At 46.7% G+C, this 14,068-nt stretch overlaps 1 protein-coding gene across 5 annotated transcripts in view; it reads left to right on the top strand.

Moving 5' to 3' along the window:
- The first annotated feature begins 1,049 nt into the window (after window positions 1–1,049).
- The window catches only part of PRR5L (proline rich 5 like), an 80,595-nt gene continuing 67,576 nt past the window's right edge, over window positions 1,050–14,068 (top strand). The window contains exons 1-3 of one of the 5 annotated variants that reach the window (XM_045163051.1): window positions 1,522–1,705; window positions 2,562–2,750; window positions 11,579–11,868. Coding sequence is in view for 1 of the 5 variants with exons in the window: in XM_045163049.1 (XP_045018984.1) it covers window positions 2,712–2,750 (39 nt within the window). In the remaining 4 variants the exon portion in view is untranslated. Of the gene's footprint in view, window positions 1,153–1,521; window positions 1,706–2,561; window positions 2,751–11,578; window positions 11,869–14,068 lie in introns of those variants that run through there. The other 4 variants (XM_045163052.1, XM_045163049.1, XM_045163053.1 and 1 more) reach the window with 4 other exon arrangements.

Here is a 14,068-nt window from a genome sequence, read left to right as displayed (position 1 = left end):
AGCAAAGTGATTCAGTAATATGTATACACATATATTATTTTTCAGATTATTTTCCATTATAGGTTATTACAAGATATTGGCTATAGTTCCCTGTGCTATATAGTATATCTTTGTTGCTTGTTGTGTATCTTTTTTTTTTTTAGTTAGAAACCTAGCATTCTATTCATACTAAGTCAAACAGGTAGAATCAAAATTGTCATAAATTTTTTAGCTAGGCAAAAATTCATGTTTTCTAAAATACATATATTATACATACTATATATATGTATACAAAAGCTTTTCTACTGCACTTGATAAAGGCTTGAGAAAAAACATCTAATAAAACAGAAGAGATGGAGAAATTGGAAAACATAAACTAAATGAAATGGGAGCACTGAATATGAAATAGAAAAAGTCAATGTAACTTTGGCTGCATTTCCCAGACCCCCTCATTGACCACTGCCCTCTCAAGCGTTCTGATCCCAGGCACGTGCTTTGTCCAGTCTATTTCATTGTCTTTGATTCCTGGGATGGGATTTAAAGTCTCTTCATCACGCTGAGGTTTGCTGAGAACACTTTAGCTTTATCAGATATCTCTGGACAAGGGGAGCACCCCGAGCTTCATGAAACCCCTTTTGGGCACATTCTGACCAGCAACCTTTTCATAAGGTCACAGTGCTCAAAATAAACACGAATTGTTTTCTCAGTTTTGACATAAAAAGACATCTTTTTTTCAGCAAATGTCACTGTGGTTTCAAAGCCTAAGTGTGATGTGTGAACAAGCCCATTTGTAAAGTATTTCCTGCTCAGCCATAGGGTGAAATTATGCAAGCCAGTGAGTCCTGAGAACAGCTGCATCAAATTCTTAACACCTGCAAAAGAAAAACAGTTTTGAAAATAGTTTTTCATTGTTTTTAATTTGGGGATCGGTTGGCTTTCTGTTTTTTCAAACTCTGAAGGACCCTCCAATTCACTAAACCTTCAGCAGTAAAGAGAAGTGAGAAACTGAAAAAAAAAAGTTTACCAAATCTAAGGTAGAGACCTCACTGGAATTACATTGCCATTAATGCACTTAACTTCTGGAATGGCCTGAAGATTGTCCCTTCAAGCAATGACAGAAGTCCCAGGCTCCAGTCCTCCACTGAGACCTAGAATCACCCCCTTGGCATCCTGGTAGAGTTTCTTTTCGTGGAGGTGGGGTGGGGGTGGGGTGGGGTCTCCTCTTGTGTGAGGGAAGCGCAGCGCCAAGCTCCCATGACCTGTTGCATCCTCTCCAGCTTTTCAAGTGTTGAATTTCCTGAAATTGTTGCACTGGATCGAAGTGCAGGCGACCCCTTCCCCTTGCATCACCCCCTCTCCCTAGCCGAGTGAGAGTTGCTGCTGGGGAGGAGCAGTGGGATGGGGTGAGGTGGGGAGGAGCAGTGGGATGGGGTGCGGTGGGGTGCGAGCTGCTGGAGAGAAACTAAAGCGATGAGCACAGGACAGGAAAAGTGGGAGGAGGAGGAGCGGGGGGCGGTGGGAGGAGGAGGGGGAGGTCGTAAGATGAGCGAGGAGGGAAACGTGTCACCAGCTTGGGTCCGGGAGCTCCGCCGCCACCGCGACTGTGGACTCGCGCCGGAGAGGACTTGAGGCTGGACAGGACCCCGCAGAGCCGGGAGAGGAAAGAGGAAAGGGAGCTGGGCACCGCGCGGTGGCGAGAGCCATCCAGGTCGCTCTTTGCTCGCGGGTGAGAAAACTTTCTCGGGAAGACCGGAAACTTTTCCCTAGGCGCGCAGAGTCTGGGGCGGAGGCGAGCTGCGGGGGTGCGTTGACTCGAGGTGACTCGGGAGGGGCTGGAGCCTTAGGCTCAGCAGTGGCACGGGATTGAGAACACAATCGCCGGGCACACCGGGCACAATCCGGCGGGGCTTGCGGAGGGAGCTTGGGGAAAGCGTTACATCTGGGGGCAACCGGGTGGGGGCTCTCGCGTGGTTAAGGGTCCTCGGATCCGACGCTGCAGGCGGGCACGGAGGACGGGGCTCGCGACCACCGTGGGCGGTCGGGGAGGGGAGGAACGTTCCCCGCGTCGGTGGCTTAGGGTGGGCGAGGGACGCTGCCGATCTTAGGACCCAGGCTGTGCCTGGAGATCGAAAAAAAAAGTTTGCTTGTCGGTCTCTCTCGTTCTTCCCTTTGGCCGTTTTGAGGTGCAAATCTCAAGAGCTGCCCCTACTCGGGCGCGGGCGATTTGGCGCCCGCAAACACTCCATCTTTTCCTACTATTCCCCCTTCTTTTCGGAGAGAGGCTTGGGACGGGAGGCCAGAGAAGGGAGCTGCTTTGTCCCGAGCGCCGCTGGAGTGCACGCTCCGCAGACTGCGGCGGGCCGGGGAGCACCCAGCGGAGACCTCGGCGGGGCGGGGGGCCCTCCTCGCCAGACGCATCCCCTCTCCGCAACATTTTTCCCGCCCGCCCTCGTTTTGGGGAGGCTTTCCCCTGTGCGCCTACTGTGCGCGCACGCAGAGCTCATTGCGAGCACAGGGGGGCGCTCTGGAATCTTCACTCCTGCCTCTCTATTCTGGTTCCTGCTTTCTCCTCTTTTTCCTAGGGGCGGCCGCCCAGGATCAGATCAGGTTCTGTACTTGCAAACCGTGCTTCAGGAATCGGCTCTGGGGTGCCTCCCTGGTTGGCAAAAGGGTTTTCCCCTGTTCTACCTAGCCTCCGCCTTGGGTCACATGCCACCGCCTCTTCCCCGGCGATGCCGGGAGCCCGCGTTTTGTTGGTCAGCAGTAAGGCGGTGAGTATTTATAGACACCACTGCAGTCCTGCGGTATGCAAGGTTTCAATTACTACGATGCGTCTCACAAGACGGAAGGCTCACGCGAGGTGGCTCAGAGGCACATCTGCTCCGGAGACCCACTTGGAAAAAGTTCTGGGCTGGAATCTCCAGACATTCCTGCCGGGTAGAGTTCTAGACCTATTGCCCACACGGTGCGTGCAGATCCAAACCATTGCAAAGGACCAAAGCGGTCAAGGACACCAACTCCAGATTGTCTCCATCTTCTGCACGCCTCTCCACCTCCCCCCCCCCCCCCCGCCCCCCGCCTTTTCCCCACCAAAGGGTGCTTGCTGATCAAACCTCAGAGGTGGCCCTTTTTACTTCCCTTTAGTGATCCTGACCACTGTGGGTGCAGTCATGACATTTCACTGGCCTGCATGTTGCAAAATGTCATGGAACTGTGCTCTAGTAAATTGCTGGGGCGGGGGGCGGGGGGTGGGGCGCGGCGGGAGGCACTGTAACTGACAACAGGAACAGCACCTGTATCAGAAGGCGAGACTGCACTTGCAGGAACTAATTTAGCCACATTTTAAATTTAGTCTCTTGTGAGTTTCCTAGTAGGACTAAGAAAAGTGCAGCACTCCTCTCTGTGGAACCTGGCTGGTGGGTCTTCTTTGGTTGTATTGAGCCCCAGGAAATCTGACCAAGAGTGCTGTTCAGTGTTTTTATAGAATGTTGCAGATAAGGGAAACAATGCTTGGTTAATCCACAAAGTTGTCTTTGGTTTTATTCAATCCCCACCATCATCCTTTCAGTATTCCATTGATGATTGTTAGAGCCAGTACCCTCAGTAGTGTAAAAAAGAAAGGTATTAGAAATTGGTTGTTTGACCCGGCTATTTCTTGAGGACTTAGTTTAAACAAGCTTATTTCTCAATGAGGAGACTTAATTTCTTTCAGATCCAGAGGGTCATGGTTGTGTTTTTATTTCACATGGGTAAGATTTCAACAATGGTCTGTGTTTGAACATTTCAAAAATCTTGCCTTTATTTTATAAAGGGTGGGGGGACAAACACCTCTTGAAGTCTTATTATATCAGACTTTGCACTAAGAAACTTTGATATATAATTTGCACCCAAAAAATGAGATAAGTACTATAATTTCCACATGACATAGATAAGTCCACTGAGGCTTAGAGGACTTAAATTTGTCCAAAGTCATATAAGAGTCAATTTTGACTCTTCCCTGCTAGATCTATTTCTTTTGTTATTATAATCACACATAATGGCCTGCCTCTGAGAATCCTGCTCTTCTGCTTCTGCTGCTGCTAAGTTGCTTCAGTTGTGTCCAACTCTGTGCGACTCCAGAGACGGCAGCCCATCAGGCTCCCCTGTCCCTGGGATTCTCCAGGCAAGAACACTGGAGTGGGTTCTGTTTGACTGTTAAGCTAAAGTGCCTTTATTCAGAACTCCTCTACCTGTAAATGGCAGGAAGGAAGACATTAACAGATCACCCTGTTTGAGGCTTGCTACTCTAGGAGATACTTGCAAGATTAAATGGCCTTTTTAGTTTGTTTCCTCACCACCCCCCATCACTGATGCATAAAAGAATCTGGCACCCAGACTCTGACAGGATGGTTATTTTGAGACATTAGTCTGCCATCTTGGTCAGGCGACTTTCTAAATAAAGTCGTGTTCCTTGCCTTAATACCTTGCCCCTTAGATTCACTGACCTCTATGCGGCAAGCAGAGCGAGCCTGGACTCAGTAACAGGCACACACACCCTGGAGTGGAGCTGAGAATGGGTTCCAGATCTGTTACTCCAGCCTTGAAGTGCCAGCCAGCTCTGAAGATGTCTTTCCTTTCAGGGCCTCAGTTGTTGATAAGATCATTTTATAGTTGATTAACTGGTGGCTTTTCTTTCTTTCTTTTAAATATCATAGAGTGGCTCAATCACTGGGGGGGAAAATCCTCGTCTTATCTTTAAAAACCATCGCACTGGTATTTGAAAATTTCATTCTGGGGATCCAGACCTAATATCATAATCTTCACTTTGTTTATTAACAATGTATGTGCAGTATTTCGACCATTCATCTGTAGAAAATTTAAATCAATAAGGACTTTGTGGATTTCTTAATGAGTTCTCTATCCTAGGGAATTTGTAGGTGTGCATATGAATAGTCTCCTGTGGTCATTCCTTTTGTACTGACCTTGTACATGTAATATACACATAAACTTGAATTGTAGCCTTTTTTCATTTCCACCTTTTTTTTTTTTTTGCAGAGATAGATTGATACAGAATTGATGTGAGAAATAGTGTGAGGCCTTCTGAAAGATCTCTTCTGTGTTGTGTTCATCATTTAAAGTTGGTTCCCTAGAGTTGCCTCTATATTGCAAAACTAAATTCTTGCTAAAACCAATGCTTATAAAAACTATCATTTGTTAACTGTTTATTATAAATTAGTATTTCAGTGCCTAAGTGTTGGGAATAAAATATTTTGTGGGTTTTGTACAGGCTATGAGTTTAATAATTTGGGAACAGAGACAGTGGTACCGTGAGGAGCAGAAGGTACTGTTTTACAAGGGAAGAGTCCCCTTTGGAGCTAAGAAGAAGGTTGAGTGATGCTAAGCAATGATGGGGCATCAGCGGTGAACTTGAGTTAATTCATGGTTTGAGCAGGGGCTGGAGATTCAAGGTTTACCTTAAAACATGTACAGTTAAAGGAGCCAACTTATTTCCTGGGCAGTTACTGTGAGCTAGGTACAGTCATGGTAATGTTATTTGAACCTCTCAACAGTCAAGCAGGTAGATATTCTTTTCCCTATTTTAAGATGTGAAAAACGAAGACTCAGAGAGATTAATTACTTTCCTGATGTCACACAGCTATTAACTCAAGCCCCTTGTTCTTTCTAGTATATTCTGATATGTATCCTTGAAGGCCTTCCATGAAGAACCTAGGATCCCAGGATCTCAAGAAGGTCCTAGTTGTTCACATGGAAGTTTCTGAATCAGAGCAGTGTGGTTGCATTAAAATGAGAGGACAGGGGCTGGGTGAACATTGGAGGAACTCAAGGGACAGTCTGGGTAATTCTGAGAGCAGTTATTCCATGGAAGAAGGAGAAAGGCCCAGAAGGTACTGTGACTGTAAGAATTACTGGTGCTGGTCTGGCAGGGGCTGGCTGTCACCCTGGTGGGCAGGACCTGGTGATCAGCCTGCCCAACAGGTGCTGAAACGGGAGAATGCGGGAGGAAGTACGGCCACCTCTCTTGGCCTGGCTTCTGCTGTGAAGAAGCCTCGTTAGAAGCCCCAGGTTATAGTCAATTTAAATTAGGGAGCCCCAGGTTGTCTCCGTTTTAATTGGACTTGACTCTTTGAGGTAACAGTCACCCAGTCTCTCTCTCTTTAAATATTCTTTTCTTATGCTTTGCCAGTTTATGACCTTTGTAGATCAATCCTTGGATTCCATTTAGAGAGAGAAAGAGAGAGAGAAAAAAAAATAGTAAAGGTTAGTGATTACCTAAATTGGATTAAGTTCTGTCTAGCAGCCGTTTAAAGAAATACTGCTTGCTCTTTAATTACTGTCAACTAGGAATTTAAATGGTCTATTAAATTTAAGCTGACTTTTTTTTTCCCCCTCTGATAGTTCCAACTCCTAACATATTCTGGTGATTTGGGGGCTTTTTAAATATTCTTCAAATGTGTGGAGGACATTCTCTGTCTCCTCCCTTTTAAAAATATTCCATTTCTGTAGCAGGATAATAAATGATATTATTATAAACTGGCTTCGTTACGAAGCAGAAGCTAGCAGCCCGGTTTAGCTGGCTCTGTGCTGATTGGAGAGCAAGTCAGTTATCTGAGTTCTTTGTCAGAAATGTGAGGACTCCTCTGTGAGGTTTTGGGGATGGGGTATGGCTTCCTCATTTTTCTCTGTAGTTAAAGGTTAGGTTTAAAATGAAAGTCAACCACCTTTACTCTGTGTAAGCTTTCAATCAAAAATAGGAGTGATCTTTTTGGAAGCGGGTGGTGTGTATGCTTTGAGGCTAGGTCCAGAGTGATCTGGGGTCTTCCTTGGTGGCTCAGCAGTAAAGAGTCCGCCTGCAATGCAGGAGCCACAGGAGATGCAGGTTCTATTCTTGGGTTGGGAAGATCCCCTGGAGGAGGAAATGGCAACTCACTCCAGTATTCTTGTCTGGAAAATCCCCATGGGCAGAGAGGCCTAGCTGGTTACAGTCCATAGGGTCTCAAAGAGTTGGACAAGACTGAAGCAGCTGAGCACGCACACACACATGCACGCATGCACACACACACTAGGGTGAGGTGAGTGAGCCGTCAAGGGCATGGCCCTGAGAGAGATACCTCACTCGCCCTCTTCCTACCCTGTTGCGCTTATGGGTGAACTGTGCCCAGAGGGTCCTGGAGAGCCATGGGACTCACCCTAAGATCCCTCTCCCTCTTGACTATGGCCTCTGGAAAAACCAGGTCAACATCTACCCCTGCCAATGCCCAAACAGCCTCTCATAATTATTTTATGATTTATTTTGCATATAATCATAGGCTCCAAAAAACATGTACTTACCTCTAATTCTAAGTACACCTCACCTTAATTTTGGGGGGTAAATATGAGATTTCTCTCACATACTCATCAGTGTTCTGGTTTCACTTTAGCTGGCCACCACGCACCAGCAACACCTCCAGTTTCTTGCTTCTCTCCTCATTTGTTACAGAACTGTCTTCAACTTTGCTGGCTCTTCTGGATGCAGGCCAAGTTCTGTGTTTTGTTGAAGGCATTTGTGACAACGGTTGTTTCTAGCAAATACTAGGATTAAGGGACTGCTTGGGACTGCCTTGGCCATTCGGGAACTAGAATATATGTCCATTTAGCTGAGCCTGGGAGAATACGTGAAGGAATTTGTTTTCCTCTTCTTCCCAAGGACTGGGGGCAAAAATCCAGCAAGGACTCTGATGTGCGTCTGTATTATTCTGAACTAAGCTGCCTCAAACCCTGTTACAACCTGCTCGTGACCTCAGCTGCGTAAATCCTCCGTGTAAAGCCTTTTACGCTTGTCGTTGAATTCTAAATACTCCTCTGGAACGGGTTCAGCATTATTCCCCAGGTGTCATTGGGGGAGACCACATCAGCTGCTGCCGTCATTTTGGAGAACTCTGCTACTTGCTGGCCACTGGAGTCCACCACTCTGGCAGCTGTGTGGCCAGTTTCATTGTAAAATATCTGCTGGCAAAAGTGGTGGGTGAACATGGTTATCCCATGCAGTGTTCTGAGATCATTTAAAAAAATCTCAGCCAGCAGGATAATCAATTCCTTTCAGGCTTCAGAAAAGTCCCCAAGACACCCCCAAAGGTCAGTATCAACTTTGCAGACGAGTGGTGGTAGTGGTTTAGTTGCTAAGTCATGTCCGACTCTTGCGATCCCGTGGACTGTAGCCTGCCAAACTCCTCTGTCTGTGGGATTCTCCAGGCAGGAACACTGGAGTGGGTTGCCATTGCAGACGAGAAAGTTGTACAAAGAGGTCATATGTTGGTCCTGGTTGGCGTCTCGGAGATAGTGCAGGACAGGGATTTGAGATCTGGATTGAGCTGGATTTGAGATCAGAGATTGCCATGGGCAAGCAGTCTGACCTGGGGCCAATTACTCACTGTAGCTGTCTACAAAATAACGCGATTGGTCTCCTGCGAAGGTTCCTTCCTGTGCAAAAATTCCGACATGGCCAAGGAAGCCTGGTCTAGGGCTGTGCTTCTCCAGGTATATGCAGATTACCCAGGGATCTTGTTAAATCACAGAATCTGATTCAGTGGGCATGCGTTGGGGCCTGAATGTCTAACAAGCTTCCAAGTGATGCCGATTCTGCTGATTCTCAGGTCTCAAGTAGCCAGGCACAAGAGTCTGACCAGGGTCTCAACCTTATCCTTATTGACACTTGGGGCTGCATAGTTCTTTGTCATAGGAAGCTGTCCTGTGTGCTGTAGAATGTTTAACAGCATCCCTGACCTCTATTGGCTAGATGCTTGTGGTACCCTTCACACCTCCCCACAGTATAGCAGCCAAAGATACCTCCAGACATTGCTGAATGTCTCCCTCAGGAGGAGATGGGGGCAAGATCACCCTTGGTTCAGAACATTAGTTTTTGCTAGACCGGTGTTGTAAAGGCTGGCTGTACGTCAGGATAGCCTGGAGTTCTTCTCTTTGAAATTATGCAAAAGTACTCGTCCCAGACTTGAGTCCTGGTGCTATTGCCCTTTCATAACTGTGGGACTGGAGACAATTCCTTCTCTGGCCTCTGAACCAGAAACTCTACTTCTAAAATAGGGGTCATAGTGATGCCTACTTCTGAGAGTTGTTGGGGAGATCAGATGAGGTGAATGTGAAAATGAGCTTTAGAAACTAGTCATCCCTTGGTATCTGTAGGAAACTGGTGCAGGAGGTCTCTCTTTCCTGGACTGAAATCCAAGGATGCTCAAGTCTTTACACTTGGTCCTCTGTATTCGAGGGCTCAGAGCCCACAGATCCCTAAAGCTGACTCTATAACGTGTTGTGCAGGTGTCAGTGGTGAGTGGTATACCACAGGCCTCTGAAGTTTTATTTACTGGCTTGATTATTTTTCCCAGGACTGGATTCATCTTCCTACAGGCCTCCCTGAATGACCATCACACTCTTTCCTTGTTATTCCTTTGGCCCTGGCAGGTAGGAACTATACTTGTTTTTCTGTAGTCACTCTTTAAGCCAAGGGGCCTCAAACTGGCAGCCCAGGCGCCAGACTTTGGCATCAGAAATGTCCTGTTTGGTTTGAATCCTGTTTTGAAAAAAAAAAAAAAAAAAGATTATTTGCTCCAGTATTTAAAAATTGGGAGATTTGACATGTAAACCCGGGCTTCCAGCTTTTCTTTACGAAACAGAAAGAAGCCTGAGGGTTCTCCGTAGTCTGCTGCGGTGCCCCTGGGCCTCTGAGCCTGGGTGTGTTCTCTGCCTCCGGCCACTGCAGGCTTTGCGTTGTTTGCCATCCGTGCTTTAGGCCTTCCTGTGTTTTTCTTTAATCATGACCAAATTCCTGTTCTTTTTTCTCTTTTCTTTATTATTGATAGGACCACATCTGGCTCTTCTTCGTGCTCTGGATAGTGGGTGCTTACTGATATTTATTAAAGTGTAATATTGGGTCCCATCCTTGCCAGATTTTAAAAGGGTACCTGTTGAGCTTTAGCTATGAAAGCTTGTTTTCTTCTTCCCCAAATTTCCTTCCCACTGTCCAGTGCCCATATTCTTTAGAGAAACAGACAAGAAAGAGGAGAGCATGTATTTTTCGGGTGACCTTTCGTTTGCTTTGTAACTGGAGAAGGCGATTTAATCTTTCTGCCTCCGTCTTGTCTCAACTGTCCATCTTCAATTACATCTGTTGGTGTAATAGTGCATTTACAGCAGGACTTTTGAGTATTTCCTGTGAGCCCCTGAGCCCCTTGGGGGCAGTTACTCCATTCTTCCTTGTCCCGAGCGGTTTTTTTCCTACTCAGATCCTGGCACACAGCAGACCTTCTAACGTGGTTGTTACATGAACTTGAATCGAACTCATGACCTCCCTGAAATGATCAGATCCCAAGAGCCCCTTTATGCTCCTGACTCTCTTCAGCGCTCTTTGCACTTGGCCCCATGACATGGGAGAAGAGCCCTTTGCCTTCGCCTCCTTTTCTTATGAGAAAGCACTCCATCTTGTTCCCGCAACGAGAGAGTGAAGCTAATTTTTAATAAATCACACATGTTATTCTAGAGCACATTTCCCCACACTGAAATCTCTTGCTGGCTGCCAGACAGTAGCTGCTGACCGCTCTGTCACCCCTAAGGATTTTATGTATGTTCCATGTCAGCAATGTAATTGCTGACATCATGCGTGGTCAGTCTCTGCGACCACTGGTGTCTAGACTTTTCAGTTTATCATCTGGGAGGCACTGCAGAATCACTCTGGATGGCATTTATGGGCCACACCCAAACAATTTGCACTCCAAGAAACTTGATACTTAAAGTGGGGTTTCGAGAGGAGTAAATAAGAGGTGTGGTTATTCCCCACAGTTTTGTTTGACTTGTACCACAGGAGGGGATTTTTCTGATGATTATATCGTGGTTGGCAGGCCTGGGAGATGATGCTGGAATGAAATAATTATTTCTAGATGGATCGGGGTTGTCAGTGCTCTGAGTTCTGGGGACATTTTGCCAACCTTGTGAAGCAGAGAGAAACAGGAGCTTGCTTCCTGTTTGTGCCAATATTTACTCTTGCACAAATTCGGACTCCCAGACTCTTCCGTCTGCGTCTGATTTCCAGCGGAGGACTGAGAAAGTTGTCTCACTCTTCCTGTTGAACTTTTTCCATAGTCCAAACTTGACTCCTAACATTTTCTTGTTTGTGAGAATGTCTGGCTCCCACTGGTTTTTGTCTCCTACGAGTTGCAAAGGTGGGTCTTAATCCAAATAAGTGTGTCACGTCCAGCAGCCGGCGCCTTCCTCTGCTGTGCTTGTGGGTTCCACTGACCAGCAGGCAGACCTAGGACTTCGTGCCCACATGGCCTAGGTCCAGTGATGCTAAGGTGGACCCCAGTTCAAGCAGAAAGAAGGGTGTTTTTCTGGTCCCTTGTGTATACTTGGCTCAAATGGTGAAGAATCTGCCTGCAATGCGGGAGACCCAGATTCGATCCCTGGGTTGGGAAGATCCCTTGGAGAAGCGAATGGCTACCCACTCCAGTATTCTTGCCTGGAGAATCCTATGGACAGAGGAGCCTGGCGGGCTGTGATCCATGGAGTTGCAAAGAGTGGGACATGACTGACCAACTAACACTTTCACTTTCAGAAATGGAAGGGTTGTTCCACTTGCTGGCCTGGAAGTCCACATTTCATCCCAGTATTCAACCTTATTTCCTGGGCATCTCTTATGTGCATAGCACTGTGCTCATAGCAAGATACGACAGTGAGCGAGTCCAGCCAGCTCTCACACGTCTTTAAAGAACTTACGTGCTCTCAGGGCCAGTCAGGCTGTGAACGAGTAAACAAGCACAATGACTTCAGCTCTCTCGAAGGGACTATGAAGAAATAAAAACCTCCTTCCTGTAAGGGACAGAGCTCACGGGCTGCCTGAACCGGGTAAGAAGCTGTTGGCGATGGTTGAGAAGGGAAGTATGGGAGGTGGACATGTGGCAGACCTGTTGTTAAAACTTGGGGGTTCAGGTCATGGAATCAGGTGGGATTTGACTTTTGGTCCCACTTAACTAGTCTTCTGACTTTGGGCAAGTTAATTCCCAGGCTTCAGTTTCTTCCTCTGCAAAATGAAAATAATAAAAGCTGCCTCATTGGTTTAGGGCAGAAATGGACTGAGATGATAGTTGCTCACAGAGGCTCAGCATTACCCCACTATCTGGGCCAGCCTCTGATGATGGTTAGTATATTCTTACCAGCACCAACAAGAGGAAAATCGTCATGGGAAGCAAGTGATCTGGAAAATGGTCCCACTGTTCTTAAAGACGTACGGGCGCCAGGTAGCTCAGATGTGGTTTCCTAGGTTGGCTCAGCAGGCTGTTTGCTATGTGTTTCTTTTAGTGAGATCTCAGGGGCTGCTGACTGGCCCTGTTTGAAGAGTGTATCTGGGTGTGTATGTAGTGTAGAGGGGAGGAGAGGGTGCTTGTGGCTCCAGTGAGGAAGCAATGATGGAATAAGGGTGAGATCAGAGAGAGAGCTGGTTAGTTAAGAGGCTGACCAATTAGATGATACGGCAAGTGGGAGATGACAGAAGGCTGAGGTCTGGTTCTGCGTTTGCACTGTGTCATGGTCTAATCCCCCTCCTGGTCTGTCAAAGGTGCCTGGTTATGTGGGCCTCACAGGGTAGGGGTTGAACACATGGCTGGCAATGCTGAGAGGTTACCATGGCCATCAGCAAGTCCATGGCCATCAGCACGTCTCTTACTTAACTGAGAAATCAATAGATCTTAGGAGGGAAAGTTACTTATCCAAGGCCACAGTGGCTGGGTAGTGTGGGCTTACATTATACTCTGATTAGGCTCTGGGTAAAAAGTGTGAGAAGGCTGGTGGTCATAGCTATGATGGGATAAAATAAAGGTCACAGACCCATATGCATGCTAAGTTGCTGTAGTCGAGTCCAATTTTGTGACTCTACGGACTGTAACCCACCAGGCTCCTCTGTCCATGGGATTGTCCAGGAGAGAATACTGGAGTGAGTTGCCATTTCCTATTCCAGGGGATCTTCCTGACTGACCCATGGATCTCCTGCAGCCCCTGTATTGGCCGGCAGATTCTTTACGATTGCCCCAGCTGGGAAGGGTTATATGAGGCCCCTAAGGTGTTAGTCCACCTGGTGAATTAGCTGCCAACTCTTCCACATTGAGGATTTAAACATTTTAATAGGTCTGGATTTGGGTCTTCTCTTGAAAACTTCAGATCTGGGACAGCTGGGCTTTTATCCTAAGATGGCAAAATCCAGATTGGATTGGTCTGTGGGTGCCTCCTTGAACCTGGGTTATTTCTGTCCACTCTTTGGGATGTTTTAGGCACAGCCCTTTGGGATGGTTTGTGATGCATGATGTGAAGATGGAAAGAAATTGGTTCTCCCCTTCATCTTTTCTTACCAGGGTTTATTTTCTGGCCCATGTATCCCTCCACAAAGCAGTTCCTGTTGTAGAATAAATGCTAAATAAATAAATTTGTGTTGAATGAATGAGTGGTAATTGATAGAGCACTGCCCTGGGGATCAGGAGCCCAGTTTGAATCCAACTTCTAAGAGCTGAGTGACTTTGAACAAATCGTATAAGCTATGATGTATTTGACTTTTGAGAAGGGGAGGGAAGTTGGGGGGGGTCACTTGTTTTTACTTATTTATTTGAAAAATAATACATTTTCATGTTTCAAAATTTAAAAAGTACATAAGGGTTTATAAAGAGAAGTGCTCCCCACTGTGTTCCTGCCACCCAGCTTCCTTCCTGGGGAAAACCAGGGTTACCAGTTTCTGGTCTGTCTTTTCAGAGATGCTTTATGCTCATTGAGTGAAATATGCAAATATGCTTTTTCATCTTTTTTATGTAGATGGGAGCCTAACATAAACATGATTCTATGTTTAGCTTTTCAACACGCTTCATTCAGAGCGTCCCCGGAGAGCACCCCGGTCAGTGCGTGAAGTTTGTTGACCCTTCTTTCTGAGATCCCAGCATATGGGACACCGTAGCTGACAGAGCCAGTCCTCAGTGCTGAGCATTTAGGGTTTTCCCGACCCACGGCTGTTATAAAGAAGGCTGCAGAAGAGCTCTGGTTTTAGAACCCACTCGACACGCCCAGA

Source organism: Bubalus bubalis, chromosome 16 (assembly GCF_019923935.1).
Source record: "Bubalus bubalis isolate 160015118507 breed Murrah chromosome 16, NDDB_SH_1, whole genome shotgun sequence".
Lineage (NCBI taxonomy): Eukaryota > Metazoa > Chordata > Mammalia > Artiodactyla > Bovidae > Bubalus > Bubalus bubalis.
This window is presented reverse-complemented; position numbering and strand designations above follow the sequence as displayed.